The 21,140-nt window shown below is 41.4% G+C and overlaps 1 protein-coding gene across 1 annotated transcript in view; it reads left to right on the forward strand.

The window, feature by feature from the left end:
- The window catches only part of adgrb1a (adhesion G protein-coupled receptor B1a), a 264,634-nt gene that overhangs the window by 79,552 nt on the left and 163,942 nt on the right, over positions 1 to 21,140 (forward strand). The window contains exons 2-4 of the mRNA XM_055163913.1: positions 16,116 to 16,286; positions 18,333 to 18,440; positions 20,848 to 21,015. Of these exons, the coding sequence (XP_055019888.1) occupies positions 16,116 to 16,286; positions 18,333 to 18,440; positions 20,848 to 21,015 (447 nt within the window). The remainder of the gene's footprint in view (positions 1 to 16,115; positions 16,287 to 18,332; positions 18,441 to 20,847; positions 21,016 to 21,140) is intronic.

Genomic DNA, 21,140 nt, shown 5'->3' on the forward strand with positions numbered 1-21,140 from the left:
CGATAACACAAAATGCAAGACAAATGATTATTGTTTGTCCGTTTTACTTCACTAAACAATACTGCCGCATTGTCCCCTCACATGGAACCAATCCGAGTTCTGTCTGCGGCTCTCCTCCCCCGTGAATACACTGAAACTACACCTCTGCCTTGTCTTTCTTTGTTAATTTAGTCCGAGCCTTATCAGCTGTCACTTCGCTAAAGATGGATGGACGCCGTCTATGGGACAGAGAGAGAAAAAAAAAGACAACACACTAGTTTGAAAAAGCGTCTTTCTGCGAGCTGTCAGTCACAAAGTAAGAAAAACATCTGATCCTGCGCGCTCAACCCTTTGTGCGCTCCCTTATCGGCGCCGGCGAAACAGAGCATCCATCTTCGGAATTGAAATGTCTGAAAATGTCTGACCCACACCTGCAACCCCATGATATGTATTTATAGACAGGGCTGCGGAGACGGAGCGGCGAGGGGGTAAGGGGCGGCGCGGGGTGCAGGGGGTTAAAGACAGGCTAGAGCGTTTGGTCAGCTGTTGCCGTGGCGAAGTCAGATCGGCTTCGTAAGAGGATTTGATTCTTTTAGGGCTGTTTATTTTCAAGGTGTGATGCTTTGGGGTGAAATGGGGTCACTCAAAATGGGAAATGTCCAGTTTTATGATCTTTAAAGTGCGTATTTCAGGTTTTGATGGTGCTCGAGTTTTCATTTTGTTTGGTGTGATGATAAAGATTGTAAATATAAATATAAATCAAGAAGTAATTGGTGGAGAAAAGTTGAAAATCATGTTTAAAATTAGAAATTACCTTAGAGAGTTGTATTTTCATATTGATAACATCACAGTAGGGCTGGTATCATTAAGAAGTTACTGATACGATACAATCTCGATACAGTGAGCTTTCAATTCGATACTGTATACAGTCGTCCCTCGCTATATTCACTAGGGGTGTGCAAAAATATCGGAATATCAATATATCGTATCATTTAATGTGATGATACAGTATCGATATCATGGGCTGCTGTATCGATATATCAGCAAGAGTATTTTTACGTGTGTTTTACTAAATTATTTTGTAACAGCGCTACAGTTTTGTGGCTTGTGGAGTGAAAGGAAACTCATTTATGCGACACCTTTGACATTTTTACTGTTTTGAGGATTAAAATGTTTGTGTTTCATATGAACTTTGCACAAGAAGTGGTTTAACAAACACTTTTAGTATCACAGCCATGATTTAGACTTTATTTTTTATTGAACCGTATCGAATCGATATGAAATATATCATATCAAATCGAAAGTGCAATGTTCGATTGATACGTTGAGTATATGTATCGTATCGTGGCCTGTGTATCGAGGTATGTATCGTATCGGCAACTTCTTAATGATACCCAGCCCTAATATTCACCTTTCACCTTTCGTGGTCTCGCTGTTTCGCAATTTATTTTTTTTTTTTTTTTTTTTTACAGCGTATGAACATGCATTGTGTTCCTCCCCCTGCGTCCTGATTGGCTAAGAGACTGTAGACCACTGTCAATCAATCTCCTCCTTGCCATTTCTCCTGTACAGAACACATCTTATCATGTTGTCTGCACTGAAATGAATCGTGGGATATGTAGTTCTCTAAGTCTAGCAAAGGAACTTGTGATTCGATATATTGTGACAGCCCCGCGATATTATTTTGAGACTTTTGATGATACAATACCATGATATTTCAGTTATTGTTACATCCCTAGTATTTTTTTTTTTTTTTTTTTGTTACAGCACTACAGTTTTGTTTGTTGTTTAGAGCAGGGGTCTCCAACCTTTTCCCTCTGATGAGCTACTTTTACTAAACAAAAATGCCAGAGAGTTACTCATTTTAGCAGCTAGAAGAAATTGAGACGATTATAAGAAAGATGGTGAGTCTTTGGGTGCAGATAGATGCATATAAAACAAACATTTTCCATTTATTAGTGCACAAAGTTGGGCTTCAAAATGTTACAGTTACAATGGTAATATGCATGTAATTAATTCCGAGTTTTTGTTATTTAACACAGTGGTATAATTCTAAAATTCCTTGGCGAGCTACTTGGAATGGGGCGGAGAGTTACTGGTAGCTCCCGAGTTACAGGCTGGAGATCCCTGGTTTAGGGGAAGGAAACTTGTTTATGTGACACATTTGACATTTTCACTGTTTTGATGAGTAAAATGTTTGTGTTTCATATGAACTTTGCACAAGAACTGGTTTAACAAAGACTTTTAGTATCGCAGCCATGATTTAGCCTTTATTTTTCTGTATCGAAATGTGTATCATATCGATGCCTCAGTATCAAGGTATGGATCGTATCGTGGCCTCTGTATCAAGTTTGTATTGTATCATGGCCTATGTATCGAGGTTTTCATCGTATCGTGGCCTCTGTATCGAAATATGTATCGTATCATGGTCTATGTATCGAGGTTTTTATCGTATCATTTCCTCTGTATTGAGATATGTATCGTATCGTGGCCCTCTATCGAAATATGTATCGTATCATGGTCTATATATCGAGGTTTTTATCGTATCATTTCCTCTGTATCGAGATATGTATCGTATCGTGGCCCATGTAGCAAGATTTATATTGTATCATGGCCTCTGTATCAAGATTTGTATCGTATCGGCAACTTCTTAATGATTCCCAGCCTCGGTGCCTCTGATGCTACATAAATGTTTATTTTACTTATGGATTAAAAATATATAAAGTACTATCTGCATGGTCGAAAATGGATTTGAAATTTGAGATTGGAACCACCTGATTCTATGAAGAGAATTGTAGAGACATCTTAAGTTAATAATAATAATAATAATAATAATAATAATAAAATCCCTTTGCCTAAAAATACAGCGCACATTAAGTCGACCAAAAAGCCTCGATGTCCTCACGTTGTCCTTATTATGGTTTTCTATCTGATTCGTTCTTACCTCGTCCTCTCTCCTCTCTTATCCCTCTCTTCTCTCTCATTCTCTTGCCTCTGCTCATCTCCCTATTTTCTCTCTCCTCTACCCTTCCTCTCTCTCTCTATTCTCTTCCTCCGTCCTGCTTTCTTTCTTTTCTCTCTTCTCTCACCTTCTCTCTCGATCCTCTTCTTTTTCTTTCTCGCCCACTCCAACCACTTTCACCCTCTCTAACCTCCATCCCTCTCTCTTTTCTTTTCCCTCTGACGCTGTCTCTTCCTTTCCCTCCTTCTTCCTCTCTCCCTACTCTCCCTCTCTCTTCGTCATCCGCCTCTTCCAATCTCAGCTTTTTCTGATCTCTGTCCCTTTCTTTTTCTCTCTACTACCTTCCTCTCTATCCCTCATCCTTCTCTTTGCCCCTCCTCCCTGTTTCTCTCTCTCCTCTTCACTTTCTCCCTCCCTCTTTCCTCCTGCTTACACCGTTTCTACCCTTCATCCTTTTCTTTTTTCTTTTCTTTCGCTTCCTCACACTTTTCTTTATCCCTCTTCTCTTCTCCTCTCCTTTCTCTTCCTTATGTTTATCACCCAAACTCTTTCTTTCCTTCCCTTCCTTCACTCTCCCTATTTCCTCTCCACACTTCATCCCTCTCTCCTCCTCCCCCTCTCCGTCCTCTCCCCTGCTGATCTCTCCATTCTCCGCCTGTTATCAGCTCGGTGCAGTTAACCGCGTCTGTCCTCTGGGTGTCAGCATTTGCCTTATCCTTCACTCAGCGCTTCTCTCGCTCTTCTGATTCTGTTTTCTGTATTTCATGTTTTTCAGATAATTCTCCTCTCCTCTTTTTGTGTCTCTATCTCTCCGCGGCGCCGTCACAAAAGCTGTCAGCGTCCTACTCCACTCGTTCTCTGCACACATTCGCGCAGTCCTGGGTGCGATCGATAAATGCGCGTTACCAGATCCGCGTCATGGGGCTGTGAGGCTGAAACCGGAGCCGAAACATTAGACGCAGATCTGGAAGGTGACTTTGAGATAACTTCATTAAAAGCAGCAGGAGAACTGGAAGAAGACGCAAAATTGGTTTAGCAATTAGAGTATGTTCATGCAAATCTAAAAATATGATCAATGGGATATTTACTGTAAGTATAATGAACATTTTTGAAAACTTAAAGGCCCATATATGGAGTAAAAAAAGCCTTACAGAAATATTTGTGTGCATAAAAATCCGTGCATATTTGTCTGTAGTTGAGCATAAAATAAATATTCGTAAACTCTCGAATGAATCCAGTCGTACATAAAATGTGTTGTGTGTGTTTTGTCCATCAAAATATGATTTGAAAATTTCGACATGAAGAATTGCAATCACGAAATGAAAATTTACGATTATGCTTTGTTCAGTACGAATATGAATTCACAGACGCAACACAATGGTCAAAAATATCAAAAATACTCTCAAAATCACTTCACAGGTATTATTTATTGAGCTGAAGAAATATCGATCGAGGTGTCGGACTTTTGCGCTGCACTAAACCAGGACTGAACCAGGACTGAACCAGGACTGAACCAGGACTGAACCAGGACTGAACCAGGACTGAACCAGGACTGAACCAGGAGGACTGAACCAAGACTAAAGAGGACTGAACCAGGACTGAACCAGGAGGACTGAACCAAGACTAAAGAGGACTGAATCAGGACTGAACCAAGACTAAAGAGGACTGAACCAGGACTAAACCAGGACTGAACCAGAACTGAACCAGAACTGAACCAGGACTGAACCAGGACTGAACCAGGACTAAACCAGGACTAAACCAGGACTGAACCAGGACTAAACCAGGACTGAATCAGAACTGAACCAGGACTGAACCAGGACTAAACCAGGACTAAACCAGGACTGAACCAGGACTGAACCAGAACTGAACCAGAACTGAACCAGGACTGAACCAGGACTGAACCAGGACTGAACCAGGACTAAACCAGGACTAAAACAGAACTAAACCAGGAAACACCATGTTTCACCCTGTGATGTCATCTTGTAATACAGGAAGTGCTCCACTGTGTTTTTAATGACTTTATGGCAAATAATAACACATCTGCATCTTGTATTTTGTTGATTCTTTTTCAGTTAAAAGATTATATTCATATGAAGTATTTATATTTAAATAATTTTATGACGTATTTACATTTGCTGCTGTATTTTCGGCACCTGATAAGATTGAGATCAAACAGTGACAGTGGATGCACACACAGAGTTCTGTAGTGCAGTTAAGGACAGCAAAATGGCGAGTGTTAAAGTACGAAAAGTTGACAGAGAGTACAGAGTTTTCAGTGGACAACCAATTATTTTTTTGTTCAGTGTAAGGACCGTGCAGTTTGTCTTATTTGTAAACAAAGTGTGGAAGTTTTCAAAGAATATAATCTGCGTCGTCTGGGTCGTACAGTTCTTTTATACAACCGACCTGACCCTGTCCCCCATCACAGTCAGGAACGATAATGTGACCCCTGCCATGCACCTTCCCTTAAATTAACTGTATCATTTCAGTCCTGGCATTGACAATCTCTTTTATGAAACTTTTCATGATATGATATCATGATATTTTGGTTATTGTTACATCCCTAGTATTATATTTGTATTTTTGTATTGTATTGTTTCATTTAAGTATATTTTCCTGATTGGTAATGTGCCAAAATAAAAAAAAATAAAAAAATAGATGAACTGACATCACAAACAAAATAGCAAACCTTAATGCAATAGGTCATGGGTTCAGTTCTGGTACAATCCAATGTTTGCTCGTTCTCCCAGTATTTTCTTGTGCTTTATTTTACCTTCTCCCACTCACCTCAAACATGTATAATATTAGCCCCATCCTCCATCTTACTACTGGACCGAGATCCTGGCTCAGGTCTAGAGAAGGGCCCCTCGTGGTCCCCGCTCCACTGACAGTAGACGGATGGGTCAAATATCCGCGTAGTCCAGCTGTGAAGTTTGATTTAGGAAGAGCCTGAAGAAGAGCTGACTACACTAAAGTACTAAAGTAGGATTTGCTTGGGGGCTGGCGGGATTACGAAGGTGACTTTTCTATAGGCGGACAAAAGCTCCTCCTCTGAATGAATATAACGAAACGTCCTTGGTCAAACGAGCTGCATTGTGATTGTAAAGTCCACGCGGTCCCCCATGCGTCTGTGGCTGGACAGAAGCTGCATACGATTTCTTCAGATTCGTCCTTTGTCCCTCGTTAAAATATGAATCTTATCTGGAAGCCGACCCGCCCTCCCTGTTATTTTTCTCCCCGCGTTTGGTCTGACAGGCTCTGCTCCTGCTCCTGTCTCTGCTCCTGCCCTGTCCTCCGTTCCCTACCTTGGTTAATTGTCCGCTCTGCATTCATAAAGCATATTTGTTCACAATGGGCCCAGACAGATTCAGCGCCTCAAGGTCAGGGCTGGTTTCTCTGAAGTTTTCAAAGAGACAGGAACGGTTTTTGGTTCAAATGGGAAAAACGTGACCAATTCTGGAGATGGTTAGAGTGTGACTGGTGTTGGCGCTCTGGTGATTCATAATTATATAGATTAGGCCTATAATTATACAAGGGTGTACAATGCAGAGATTATGGGTTAGGTTCATTTGTTAATTGGATATTTGGTTCTCCTAACAATTAAAGGGTTGCTGGTTTGATTTACATTCTGAACTACTGAACACTTTATCAGTATCAATGTTTATCCATTTGCTCTGTGTAGCTCATAGACCGTACAAAGAAGTGCAACCTTACCCACAGTGTTCGGCTACAGTCAAATGAAGCTCATTGAGGCTTGCAGTTATAGGAATAGGAATTTATTTACAGACAAAATGGTCAATGGTCAATAAATGGCCTATGGTAAGCTTTGGTTAATAGCCGAAAGGTAATGACCATGTATCTGTTTCGGATGCCTCCTGGACGCCTCCATCGGGAGGTGTTCCAGGCATGTCCCACAGGAAGGAGGCCCCGAGGAATATTCAGAAACTATCCCTGCATTTGATTATCCTTCTGAATCAGTTTTCCAAAGAAGCTGCCTAGCGACACGCGTGACATGCTCCTTTTCCTGGGACAGTGTGATTTGGACCTCAGTGGTGGAAAAAGTAAACCAAGCGAGGATTCAGAGTCAGATTCCAAGATGGCTACGCCCACTGTGACGTGTAAATATGAACTTTTTTCATTGTGTTTGGACATTTACCAAACCATGTCCTTATCACTGCCTGGGGGTTTGGTAGCAGTATTGAACAAATACTTAAATACAGGCGTTAACATCCCTAAGGTTGTAACGGAAGAGAAATCATAACATAAAATGAAGTGCAACTTTCAAAAATTAAATTAATTAAAGTGGCAGCGTTTTCATAAGGTGAGGGAACAGTCATAATCATAATCATAATCCTCGTAGTCCGACAGGTAAAACATAATAATATGCTTCAAGCTCGGACTTGACGTCAAATCCAAGGTCCAAGTGGGAGTCGGAAGACAATCAAATGCAAGGTCTCTCGGCTGGCCTGGGAACGCCTTGGGGTTCCCCCTGAGGAGCTAAAGGAAGTTTGGGAGTCCCTGTTTAGAATGCTGTCTCCATGAAAATGGATGGACAAAATTGAGAAATAAAAACACCAGAATCATGTAGAGCAGGTTAATATGAACATTTAAGAACAAAATGACGAGACTCAGCAGCAGTTACAGAGAGAGAGGTCACAGGTTTTCAATGTAATGTCAATTGGAGCCAGAGCTGATGGAGCCGGAAGCACACCCAGGCACATTTCCATTTATATAATCATAAAGTCTATGGAGTAGTTGCAGGGTTGTGACAGAACTGGCCTTCAACATGTGGTAAATCATTTTTTGCAATATCTCAACGGACGATGAGTCAAATATTCTATTGAATCTCATGGTCAGTTTTTTAAAAGACCAGCATAGACACAATATAAAGTACACATTGAAATGACGTATGTAGAAAAATGTTTTGAAAAGTTGAAAAATGTTGAAAAGTTTAAGAAATAACACAAGAAAAAGAAAGATGAGTTCAACTATAAAATAGACTTTTAACATCCCTTCTTGCTTCATGCTTAACGGGAAGTTAGACATCATGCTAACATCACCCACCCAAACAAGATTGTACAAAGTCTCTGGCAATTAAATATGTATTAAGATTTAGATAAAACTACCTAATCTGCATTTTATTTACATTTTCATGTCATTGGTAAATGGTCACATTTTTATACAGCACGTTTCCATGTTCAAGGCACTCAGAGCACTTTACAACAAGGAACCACTCACACATTCACACACACATTCATGCACCAGTGTACGCAGACTCTGGGGGCGAGGTGGGTTAAGTGTCTTGCCCAAGGACACAACAAAAGCATTCATCTGTGGTGTAAAATAATTTAAGTAATTTATCCCTCACACACATCTCAGTTTAAAGTTTTAAAATAGTGGTTGTTGTGTGACCAAATATGTCATCATGTTTAACCAAAGAATATATTTTTATATATATTGAGGGGTTGTTGGTTTAACTCTTTAACTCTTGACATTGAACTTCAAATGAACTGTTTGAAATGAATTTGTATGTATAGAGAGTGTGTTGTGTGTATAGAGAGTGTGTTGTATGTATAGAGAGTGTGTTGTGTGTATAGAGAGTGTGTTGTATGTATAGAGAGTGTGTTGTGTGTATAGAGAGTGTGTTGTATGTATAGAGAGTGTGTTGTGTGTATAGAGAGTGTGTTGTATGTATAGAGAGTGTGTTGTGTGTATAGAGAGTGTGTTGTCTGTATAGAGAGTGTGTTGTGTGTATACGAATTCATCTGAGTACGGATCTGATCCGACACTGTGTGGACGCCTGAAAACGCTGATACGCTGATGCAGTTCTATGCGCAGCAAAGTAATTCACCACCGAAAAGCTAAGAGGCTAGAATATATATCCATTCATAAATACGGTTTGTGTGTACGACCTGCAGACGTATAATCTCTGAAAAGTTTAATATGAACCATCTCCAACGCGATAGAAGCACAGAACAGACTCACCATCAGCAGAACACCCCTCTGTCACAGAAAGAACACTCATATTCCACTGAGTCGTGTCCTTTAGTCCGACAGAAGCTGAACCACATCAGGGCACAATAGCGAGCTGTTTTTTAAGGTCTTAGTTTATGCAAATTAGCCATGTGGTTTTAAGTTTAGTTTTTGTAAAATGTAAACAAATATGCTCAAAGCCGTGTGGATAGAGAAGGCTTGTAGACACAGAAACGACATGTCTGGACACAAATGGTTTCTGATACGGTGATTCGTTTCAATGTAAATGTAACCTATGAAGGCCAGTAGGAACTAGTTAGACAACAATATGCCACAATTTAGGTACTCCAAGGGAAGATCATCGTGTAAATATCGCTTTTGTGAGTCAATGTTAAACTGAGATGTACGTGGAAGATAAATTACTTAAATTGTCATACATGTGGGTCAGTGGATCTGCCCGCTGAACCAATGACGTTTATGACAAGAGCGAGATTGAAACCGCCAACCTTCAGATCATTGGACAAACCCTACAACTGAAGTACTGTCGCGAATCCTTGACATTCTTTGGGGTTTGGTGCCGCCACGAAGACTTTTGAACAACTGCACACCTTGTATCTTTCAGAAGTGACAGATTTTTACACCTTTTGAGCCGAAACAACAGAGCGCAGCGAGACATAAATCACAGTTTACTTCTTCATTAGCCTCGGACGGACTCAAAAGAAGCTGTCGTCCACGCGGTGACATTGACCGAAACACTGCGCCTCTTTAAACTTTTAAATCCTGTGATCTATCCCACCGGGGCCAACCAAAGAGCCAGTAAATGTAGAATCTTCTGCCTTTTGTACAGAGACACAAGGTCAGGTAACTTTTAATACCTCCAGGAGCCGATCCGGGGCCCGATTACAGCCAAAATGTGCACCTCTCCCAAACTCCGTGAGATTGGATTTTGAATAATTAACGACAAAGGGCTGTTCACAAAGTCACCGAGTTTGGATATGAATATGAATGAGGTTTGTCTCTTTTATATAGCCGCAATTATTAGGCTGTTTATTTATTTATTTATTTCACTTTTCTGAAGGAGGATCTGCCACACGCCGTCGTAAAGAAATGTGATTGCTTTGTCCGGAATGTTCCGCAGTACGGCATTAAAAGTATTCATCTGGATTTGGTTAAAAGTCCCGTATTACAAGATTTTCTGATGTCTGTTCTGATGTTGTTTTCTCATCAAAAAATGCCTGGAGTTGTGTTCGGTTTCATTCGCACGGCCTAAATATGCAGGATTTGTGTGTTGTTCATTCGTTTTTAAAAATAAAACCAAGGAAAAAAATGAAAAATGAAAAAATTGATAATGATTTGTTTTGTTTTTTTTGTTTGTTTTTTTTATTTTTAATTTGTGTTTAAATGAATAAAAGGATAACGGGCATTTTCCGTTTCCATGACTTAAACTGTGATGCCGGACTGAACCAGGACTGAACCAGGACTAAACCAGGACTAAACTGGTCTCAGTCTTGGTCTGGTCCTGGTCTGTTCCTGGTCTCAATCCTGGTCTCAGTCTCAGTCTCAGTCTCAGTCCTGGTCTCATCCTGGTCTGGTTCCGGTCTCAGTCCCGGTCTCAGTCCTGATCTGGTTTCAGTCCTGGTCTGGTCCCAGTCTCAGTCCTGCTCTTAGTCCCAGTCTGGTCCCGGTCTTAGTCCTTGTCTGGTAACGGTCTCAGTCCTGGTCTCAGTCCTTGTTTAGTCCCAGTCTGGTCCTGGCCTGGTCCCGTCTTAGTCCCTGTCTCAGTCCTGGTCTCAGTCCCGGTCTAATCCCAGTCTGGTCCCGGTCTCAGTCCTGATCACCTGTTTTACCCCTGGTTTAGACCTGGTTTAGTCCTGTTTTAGTCCTGGTTCAGTCCGTATATGGCGCAAAAGTCTGGCATTGTGGTTTAAGTCACAAAAACAAGAAATGGCCGTTGTTGCGTTTTTTTTTTGTTTGTTTGTTTTTTTGTTTTTTTTGTTATTCATTTAAACACAACATCGAAAACTGAAAAAACAAATTGTTACCCGGTTTTGTTGAAGAAAATAGTTGTTTTTTTGTTTAGTTTTTTTTTTTTCGTTTTTTCTTATTTTATTTTGAAAAACGAATGAATGATACACAGATTCATATTCACCACCACGAGCACAAACCCACCAAACAAACTTATTATAAAAACACGTAAACCTGTCGTACACACTTTAACATGTCGGCCAGTTTCATGTCCACATTTGTATCTGAACACTTCCTGGTTTTGTTTTTGGTTGTGTCCCGTCGCGGCGTGTATTGGCTCAGCTCCGGGTGCTGTTTAGATCAATGCTGTCACAGAAAAGCCTTGGCCAGCTGACAGAAAACATATCGACTGTGATCACTGAGCCTTGCTAATTTCATTTTACGAACCAAAAGGAAATCAATAACAATTTTGGAGCTTTTAATGGCGCATTCTTGTCTATACTTTTACATGGATTTATTAACTCAACACATAACGTTGTTTTAAAATGGCCCTCTGAGTAAACTGGAAATGCAAAGGTGTAAAGCTATATTACACAAAATTACACTTATTGTGAGATTTAAGACATGTTAAAATGATGTTACCTGTTTTGTTTCATTCACACATGTCTGATTAATCCTGGTTTATTAGTCTGTTTACATCTCCAAAGCTCAAAATGTCCTGTTCAGCCTTGTGATGTCATGAAGTGATAGTTTTCAAGTTATCAGACACTTTTTAGATTTAGTTGAGTAGAAATGGGCAATTCCAGGACTGAAATTGGATCCAAATGATTCTAGTGAAGCTGTCTGGAGTTTTCATTCATTAATTAATTTATTTATAAGTTTGAGCCAGGTACAACAAAATTCAAAAACAATAACAAAAATTGTGATATGTACATGAACATATTTGGGACCCGGTGCTCAAAAGGAGTATCAGATGGTTCACTTTTTTTTTTTTTTTAATAACACCTGATAAACCCAATATATTAATTTTTCCCCAGTTGCATATACACTACAAGTTGGGTTTGCCTTCAGATACTACTACTACATACATACTACATATACTACAAATACTACAAATGCAACTACAGGATGTCAAGTTGGGTCATCTAAACAGCACTGACGTCTAAAAAGTTGAACCTGAATGTTCATAGTTTTACTCTGAAGTTCTAACTGATAGTTTGTTCAGTTTTTGTGTACAATGGCACCAGGGTAGACAAACCAGGTAATTGCCCCTGATAACGACTGGTTATATGTTCAAATAACAGCAATGACCACTTTGTGAGCGCGGCGGCGCCTCCTTAAAAGCTATGACCGAAAAGTGCCGAAAAGTGCCGAAAAGTGCCGAAAAGTGCCGAAAAGTTCCCAGACCCCCCTCGGCAGGACGCCAGTACTTTGACAGCAGCAACGGCCCACGGGCGGCCGAGTCAAGTGAATGTTTGAGCAGCCATCAGTTCAAAATGAAGCGAAATTTTTTTAAAAAACAAGACACTGGTAAGTAAATTTTGCGCGAACAAGCAGACACCGTGCAGCAGCCTGCAGATACTGTGCGACACATTACAAACGCACGCAACAGCGTGTGCCCTCTTGTACCAGCGTGTATCACAGGGCAGGTTAAACTTTATAAAACATCCTACCTGTTCATCTGCCTCACGTCAGTGCGCCGCTCCTCACCTTTCCCTCCTCCCCGCGTAAAGCGCACAGGCTCCTCCTCGATGCGCTGATTAGAAGAGCAAGACAAAATGCTAAACAAAAACTAATCTAAATGTATTTTGCAGTGTTGGCTCAGGGCAGAACTACCGTGACATTTGGCTGAAGTTTGTCTAATAAAAGTGCACAAATGCATCTGTGTTTGTCATAATGTGCGTTTGGTTTAGTAAATGTGCAGAGCCACTGCAAAATCAGTGAGTGAATGTAACTCCAGTTAGGAACTTGAAAAAACAGGTTTAAAAATCCTAATCACTTTCTTCTCAATTTTGTGTAAAGTGCAAGTGGAAGTTTTCTTAACGAAGAGGTTCTCAAACTGTGGGTGAGGGTCCAAAAAGTGGCAGAAAAGTTACACAGAGCACCTTTAAGCACAGCATTTTACTACTTTTACTTTGTCATGTCCCACCTCTGGAATAGATAATACAATATATCACATGTGTTGAGGGTTCATGTCTTCAATTTATTCTACAGCGACGACACAGCTTCATATCGTTACTTCAGACTGTGTAATTGTGTGTATTTTTTACCATACTTTGTTCAAACGGTGTACTTTTCCATACCTGCGGCCTGTATATTTTACTGTCATACTCTCATGGGATGGCTTGGAGTGCTGTAGTTTGCCCGGATGAAGAACTCCGTGTAGCCCTTTAGCCCCGCCCCCGAGAGGACACTGAATTGTGGGTAATTAAAATGGCGCGTGTCTGTGGACGAGCCCTGCAGCTTCATGTTGTCTTCGTGCAGATTAATACATATTTGTGTGTTCGCCTGTGGGGCTGGAGGCATCTGTCCGTCATTAAACATTCATGAGACTCTCCTCACGTCACACACATTAATGGAGCCACACCACTACGGCCGGAGACGGGAGAGTTGCCGTGACGATAAGAGACAGACCTGCTCTTAAATGCATTGTGTAACTTTTCTGGTAGAAGGTCCGTCAAATGCTTTTCTCCACTGAGATGTTGTTGCTTTGTCTGGAGGTTTCACAGTGTGGAATTAAACTTTTCTAGCTTCATGGAGACCAAAAACAGGTCAGGCTCAGGTCAGATCTGTGGAGAGGCAACCCTCTCTGTAGTCCTAGTTTAGTCCTGATTTATTCCTAGTTTAGACCTGATTTATTCCTGGTTTAGACCTGGTTTAGACCTGGTTTAGACCTGGTTTAGACCTGGTTTAAAGCTGAAGTAGATCTGCTTTGGGCCTGCTTTAGACCTGATTTAGTCCTGGATTAGACCTTGTTTAAATGTGATTTAGACCTGATTTAGACCTGATTCAGACCTGATTTAGAGTTAGACCTGGTTTAATTCTAGTTTAGACCTGCTTTAGACCTGCTTTAGACCTGATTTAGACCTGATTAAGAGTTAAACCCAGTTTAGTCCTCGCTTAGACCTGATTTAGCCCTGGTTTAGATCTGACTTGGACCTGATTTAGTCATGATTTAGACCTGATTAAGAGTTAAACCCGGTTTAGTCCTGGCTTAGACCTGGCTTAGACCTGGTCTTAGACCTGATTTAGCCCTAATTTAGTCCTGATTTAGAGTTTGAACTGGTTTAGACCTGGTTTAGTCCTATTTAGACCAGGTTTAATCCTGGTTTTCTAGTTTAGACCTGGCTGTCTTAGAACTGATTTAGACCTGACTTAGACCTGGTTTGGATCTGACTTGGACCTGCTTTAGTCCTGCTATAGTCCTGCTTAAGTTCTGCTTTAGTCCTGCTTTAGACCGGTTTTGGACCTGACTTCGACCTGGTTTAGTTCTGCTATATCTTTAGTCCACAAATCAATGTCGGGAAGAACTGCACAAGTCCGTTCAGCCTCGAGGTCAGAAATTCTCCCAAACTACAACACACATAACCCCCCGTAGATCTGACCAACCCCGAGGTGCTGGAGTGTTTTCCCCTGTCCCCAACTCGATGATTTTAACAGCAAAAGTACCACAAGTATCGTTATTTGTACATGATAAAGTATTTGCAAAGTCTGAGTGTGACTTCAATCTGAACTCCAGACCCGTTATCTCCACGGAAACGGCGCAGAGGGGGCGTGGCTTGGGCTGGGGAGCGGGGGAGGGTTGGGCGCAGCGGAGGGCAGCCGCACGTGAACGCCCAGTGGGAATTATTAACCAAATGAATCCGGGTTAATTAGCTGCGGATGTGCTCTAAGTGCTTTTAATTGCACGAGGCGGAGACAAAAAGCCTTCACTGCACACTTAATTACTACATTCCACACTTATTACTGATACCATTACTACAGTATTACAACTTTTACTCAACTTTGGGCACATCGAGAGCGGATTTGAACCATTAAGTAGTGAGGCAAATAGCTGGGAGCGCTTGTTTTTTGGTGTGTTGCCAGTTCTATTGCTAATCTACAGAGATTTTGGCTCGAAATGACAAAATCGGAAATGTTATTCTGCAAATCTGTGTCGCTTTGTGTCCTAATATGTGTGTGTGTTTGCTGTAAATCGGTGTAAGAACTTATAAAAACAAGAAGTAAACTGTTTAACTGCGTAATATTAAATGGTACAACAATATTAAATCTAAGACTGTGCCAGGGCTTAATAATTTTGGAGAAATGTACAATATGTGGGTGGATGTTTTTTATACTGTGGACTCAAATCTGGACGAGGAGCATTTTCGCTGTTATACATCGAAAAAAAAGAAATTAAACTAACATTGTTTTTTTTTCATGGCTTTATGGCTTTCATGGCATCCTTATTAGGGATGGGCATTCGATTAATTCACCATTATAGAACATTAATGAGGATATTTTATTGTTGACTGAGTGATCATGTCCCTCTGAACAATTAGTATTACTGTATTTTTCGGACTACAAGGTGCACCGGATTATAAGGTGAAATAAACAAAACAAACGGATGACACTTGAGAGTTTTTATTTCCTACGAGGACGACTCAAATTCAGATTGAGTAATAATGTGTTTAATGTAGCTTTGAGCACATTTGTTTACGTTTTACAGAAATTAAACTTAAACCCACATGACTAATTAGCATAAACTGTAAGCGATTACAAAAAAAAAAAAAGAACAGCTCGCTCCTTGTGCGATGATGTGGTTCAGCTTCTGTCTGACTAAAGAACACGACTCGGTGCAAAATATGTGAAAATCCGTTCGAGGTCAGTCAGCACAACTAAAATGAATGCATAAGGTCGCACTGTAGATTTTTCAGAAAATTAAGGGATTTTAAGTGCGCCTTATAGTCCGAAAAATACAGTACTCAAGTTTTAAACAAGGAAGAACAGTAATCAGTGTTTCCCAAAGAAGTGAGGAGCGGGAGTGCGCGGAAAAGAAGTGAAGAATGGAATCTCTTGTGACCCACCTGAGAGTCGTGACCCAGATTTTGGGAAACACTGGCTTAAAACACAGATGGAAATAACATGGTTTATTTTATTTTTACAGATTATCGTTCGCTTTGTGATGTGATAAAAGTTTAATTGAGATGCCAGTATTTATCTTTTGTGACCGGGGTGTTGTTTTGTTTTGTCGCAGGCGGCTGGAGCGTGTGGGGCCAGTGGGCGCAGTGCAGCAGTGACTGTGGAGGAGGCATCCAGACGAGGAAGAGGAGCTGCCAGTCGCCCCCTGAGGAGTCGTACCTGTGCGAGGGCGTCCTGGAGGAGGGGAGGCCCTGTAACAGCCAGGCCTGCGGGACCACCAAGACCAGTAAGACCCCCACCCGAAATACACCACTGTACTAAAATGTGCCCTCCAGCTGCTCGTGGCAACGCTGATGATGCATGAGCAAGAAAATTAGTACTGTTGCCCTAGAAATTAATAATACAAAACTAAATTTGTGTTGAATGATAAAGAATACTCAAGATGGCAACAAAAGTTTAGGAGTCACAAAAACTTAAAGAATGAAAACTTAGACTTTCCACACTCAGAAAATATAGATTATGTCATTTTATTTAATTTTATTCAAGTGTTATTTGAACATATTTTGATTTAGGTGGTTTGACTAGGGATGCATTTTCATGTTTTAGTCCTGGGTTAAGCCCGGTTCAGTCCCGATGTAGACTAGTTTGGGTTCTTTTCTAGTCCTGTCTGGTCCAGGTTTAGGTGATGAGTATTTGTTTAGACCTGGTTTAATTCTGTTTAGACTTGGTTTAGATCTGGTTTAGACCTGGGTTTGTCCTGATTTAGACCTGGTTTAGACTTGGTTTAGTCCTGATTTACTGTTTAAGACTTGGTTTAATCCGAGTTTAGTCCCGGTTTAGAGTTAGACCTGGTTTAGTCCTGTTTAGTCCTGGTTTAGACCTGGTTTAGACCTGGTTTAGAGTGAGACCTGGTGTAGTCTGGGTTCAGACCTGTTTTAGACCTGGTTTAGAGTTAGACCTGGTTTAATTCTGATTTAGATCTAGTTTAGACCTGGTCTAGTCCTGGTTTAGACCCGGTTTACTGTTTTAGACCTGATTTAATCTTGTTTTAGTCCTGGTTTAATCATAGTGTAAAGTTGGACCTGGTTTAGTCCTGATTTAGACCTGGTTTAGTCCTGGTTTACTGTTTTAGACCTGGTTTAATCCTAGTTTAGACCTTGTTTAGTCCTGTTTAGAGTTAGACCTGATCTCATCCTGGTTTAGTCCTGCTTTAGACCAGGTTTAATCCTAGTTTAGACCTGGTTTAGTCCTGGTTTAGAGTTAGACCTGGTTTAGTCTTGGTTTTGTCCTGGTTTAGACATGGTTTAGACCTGGTTTACTGTTTTAGACCTGGTTTAGTCCTAGTTCAGACCTGGTTTAGTCCTGGTTTATGGTTTAATCCTGTTTTAGACCTGGTTTAGTCCTGATTTACTGTTTAAGACCTGGTTTAATCCTAGGTTAGACCTAGTTTCATTCTGATTTAGAGTTAGTCCTGATTTCAACCTGGTTTAGTCCTGGTATTTACTGTTTTAGTCCTGGTTTAATCCTGATTCAGTCCTGGTTTAATCCTGGTTTAGAGTTATTCCTGGTTTTGTCCTGAATTCGACCTAGTTTACCCCGGGTTTATTGGTTTAGACCTCAGCTTTAGTCCACAAATCAATACCAAGAAGAATCACACGAGTCCGTTCAGCCTCGGGGTCAGAAAGTCTCCCAAACCTCAACACACAAACCCCCCGTAGATCCATCAGGGCTGCCATTGTGAGCGGAGGGCACATGTCCATTTGTCACGATGGGCTTTGACGCTTGGTCGTTACATGTAATTGTGGCTCTACGTGTCCAGCTCTTCTTCTCTACGCTTTCTCTCATCTCTTTCATACCGCTGTGTATCTCTCCATCACCTATAAGTCAGTATTTGACTTAAGGAGTGCATGTTGGAAAGGGGACTTTGATCGATGAAAAGTAATAATGACTTTCTTTCTACGAGCGCACACATAGTTTATCCAAAGCGTCTCACCAAAGGGCTAAAAGGACAAAGAAAAATTGACCCTCCATTTTGAAATGTATTGCTTTTTGAATTGTGTGACTTTATTTTGATCAAATGGCTTTCTTCGTAGTTCTTTTTTTTTTCTTCTTCTTCTTCCAGATATGTTTTTTTGAAAGAAGAATGCTCATACTTTCTACTTTTTGTACTTTTGTTCACATATACAAACACGACACTTCACACCACATCAAAAAGTCCCAAGTTTGGCTGATGCTACCGCAGGGTGACCATTCTAACTGTGTCCCGAATAGAGCAATAAGATCTACATATCCCTCCTCCCATACCCCCCCGGCTCCTCCCTCCTCCATGTAGGCAAAGGGCGTCACCTCTCTCGCAGCCAATCGCTTCGCTCCGTGGACAACCGAAAGCGCGAAGACGTAGACAAGCCCCGTCCAGGACAAGCCCAGAGCCAGCCGCCAGGTAAGGGAGCCCCGGCATCAGCCACTGTGGCAGCTTGGGTGACCACCAAACCAGAAACACAACCACAGCAAACACACACACACAAACAACATACACACAGTTAAAACAGAGCGTGTGTCCAAATGTCCCAGTGAAGCCTTATCATCACAATGGACTGATTCCAACATGGACCCTGCCCACATAGTGCAGTGGATTGCTCGTGACAGGCTGCTGTGCCGGGTCTGTTCTACTCTCTATCTAATCTATGAAGCCCCTGAAGCTCTTAAAGTGATACTGCACACAAAACGACGGACCATCAGTGTCTCTGTGTTGACTTTAGCGACAGGATTTCAGTCAGATTTTCAGTTTGAATCTTGTTTTTGTTACATCTGCGTGTAAATTAATATTGACTTTTGTTCTTTTTTTTTTTTTTCTTTTTGAAATAACTCAACATTGACAGAGCAATTTATTGATTAATTCGATTGGGAAAGAGCATGTTTATTGACAGACATGATACAACCTGAACATAAAAACAGACTAAGGCTCATTTCCATCTGCTGCCCTCAGGGTTAAACAGGCCAAACAACAATAAAAACAATGATAAAATTTCAAATTCACTGTGCAAGAGATCAAATTTACATTATTGCACACTGCACTCATTATACAGCCCATATTATTGCACCCCAGTCCACATTATTGCACACCTGCACTCATTGCACACTATACATTATTGCACACCAGTCCACATTATTGCACACCAGTCCACATTACTGCACACCACCCATTGCACTGTCCACATTATTGCACACCAGTCTACATTATTGCACACTGCACTCATTGCATAGTTCACATTATTGCACACTGCACTCATTGCACCTTGCACTTATTGCACAGTCCACAATATTGCACACTGCACCCATTGCACACTATACATTACTGCACACCAGTCCACATTGTTGCACACTACACTCATTGCACAGTTCACATTATTGCACACTGCACTCATTAGTTAGGAGTTAGGCAGTTTCCTCAAATGCAGATGGATAGTTTCCTACCGAAAAGCTTTGCGTTATGTTTTGAAAATGAATGAATTCATTTATTTTTTAACTGTCTGCGTCTCTTTGTTTTACAACTATACAAACAAGTGTGCGTGCCTCAGACTTGCTTTTGTGTGGAGTATCACTTTAAATGTTGACCCCTACTTCCTGTTTAGCCCCGCCCTGCTTCCCCCTCAGGTTCTTGTATGTGCAGACAGAGCTCTCCTGCTGTGATCTCTGGAACTCTACAGTTGTACTGAGCTCAGGTTTAAGTTCTGGACTAAACATGAGTGACATATCCTTAGACACGCATTCACTTCTGCTGAAGTCAATGTCGAGGATATGGCATCAGAGCCCTGACACCAAAGTTACCCCAGCCCAGAATTTATATAAATAATTTACAAACTTTTCTTTCCTTTTCTTGGGCCGCCTCTTTTGAAACAACAAATGTAAAAAGTAGAGTTTTAGAATAGATTGTAATTGAATCAAATTGTAATTTAAATAGCTTTAGCTGTAATTATTAGATATTAAAATGTCCTGTTGAGAACAAAATGCCCCTGTTGCGTATATAAAGTGCCAATTATACTAGTAAACTTCCAGACCTCTACAACTGTGGATAAAAATAACTGCAAAATAATTAACAATGTAATGAATTGGATGTGATTTGTTCAGCCATAGTGAACAGTAATGGAAGAAACCACTTACAGGATGCATTTAAGTGCTCAGTTGAATCAGAGCATCGTGAGAAGAGAAAAATAAGTACAATTCTCTCCATAGAAGAGAGCTTATCTTCTCATGTTTTTGGTCACATGTTTTTAGGCCAATGTCACATAAAGGTCGAGGAAAAGAGAGACAGCATGTTTAGTTATTAACCCAGTCAGACCTCATTTCACAGCCCAGGCTCTGCTTAGTCCAGCCTCTGATTCATTTAAGAGATGCATCTGGCCCTGGGTCTGTTGGGCGCTCAGTGCTGTGGGTGAGGGTCAGAGCACACTCCTCCACACCAACTGTTTACCGCAAAGACGACTCGAGTACAAGAGGGAGTTCAGGCTCAGTTCAGTTGAGCAGAGAGATTATGAAGGCTGGGCAGAAACACTTTTCATTGTGTTCTTATACAGTGAGGACAAACAAAACAATAGCACAGGCTGAACAGCTGAGCACATATAAACACTGAAGAAGAGCGAGTGTACGTCATGATGTTCACTGAAACAGACTCAGATTGAGAGTAGATATTGAACTCAAAATCTAAAGTTTGAAGGAGGCGGTCCCTGAAATACCTCCGTAGACTCCACCCCCTCACAGCACCACCCCTGTCCTTATTTGGCCGTGGAGGCTGTTTCCTGCATGCTAATTGGTTGTGGTGCTCTTTGTCCCGCCCCTTCCTGCTGCAGTGGACTCGTCCTCAGGGGAGGAGTGGTCGGCGTGGAGTGTGTGCTCTGCCACGTGTGGGGAGGGCTGGCAGAGCCGCACTCGCTTCTGTGTGTCCTCCTCCTACAGCACACAGTGCAGCGGGCCCCTGCGCGAGCAGAGACCCTGTAACAACTCCGCCGTGTGTCCAGGTAAGCCCCGCCCCCATCCTGCTGACCCCGCCCACCCACTGCCACGCCCATAGATGCTCCGCCCACTGCCCAGCTCTGTCTCTCCTCTGGTGTATTATACTCAGATACTGTGTGTCCCTGATACA

This window comes from Boleophthalmus pectinirostris, unplaced genomic scaffold (assembly GCF_026225935.1).
Source record: "Boleophthalmus pectinirostris isolate CB_2022bp ecotype Guang Dong unplaced genomic scaffold, ASM2622593v1 HiC_scaffold_6, whole genome shotgun sequence".
Taxonomy (NCBI): Eukaryota; Metazoa; Chordata; class Actinopteri; order Gobiiformes; family Gobiidae; genus Boleophthalmus; species Boleophthalmus pectinirostris.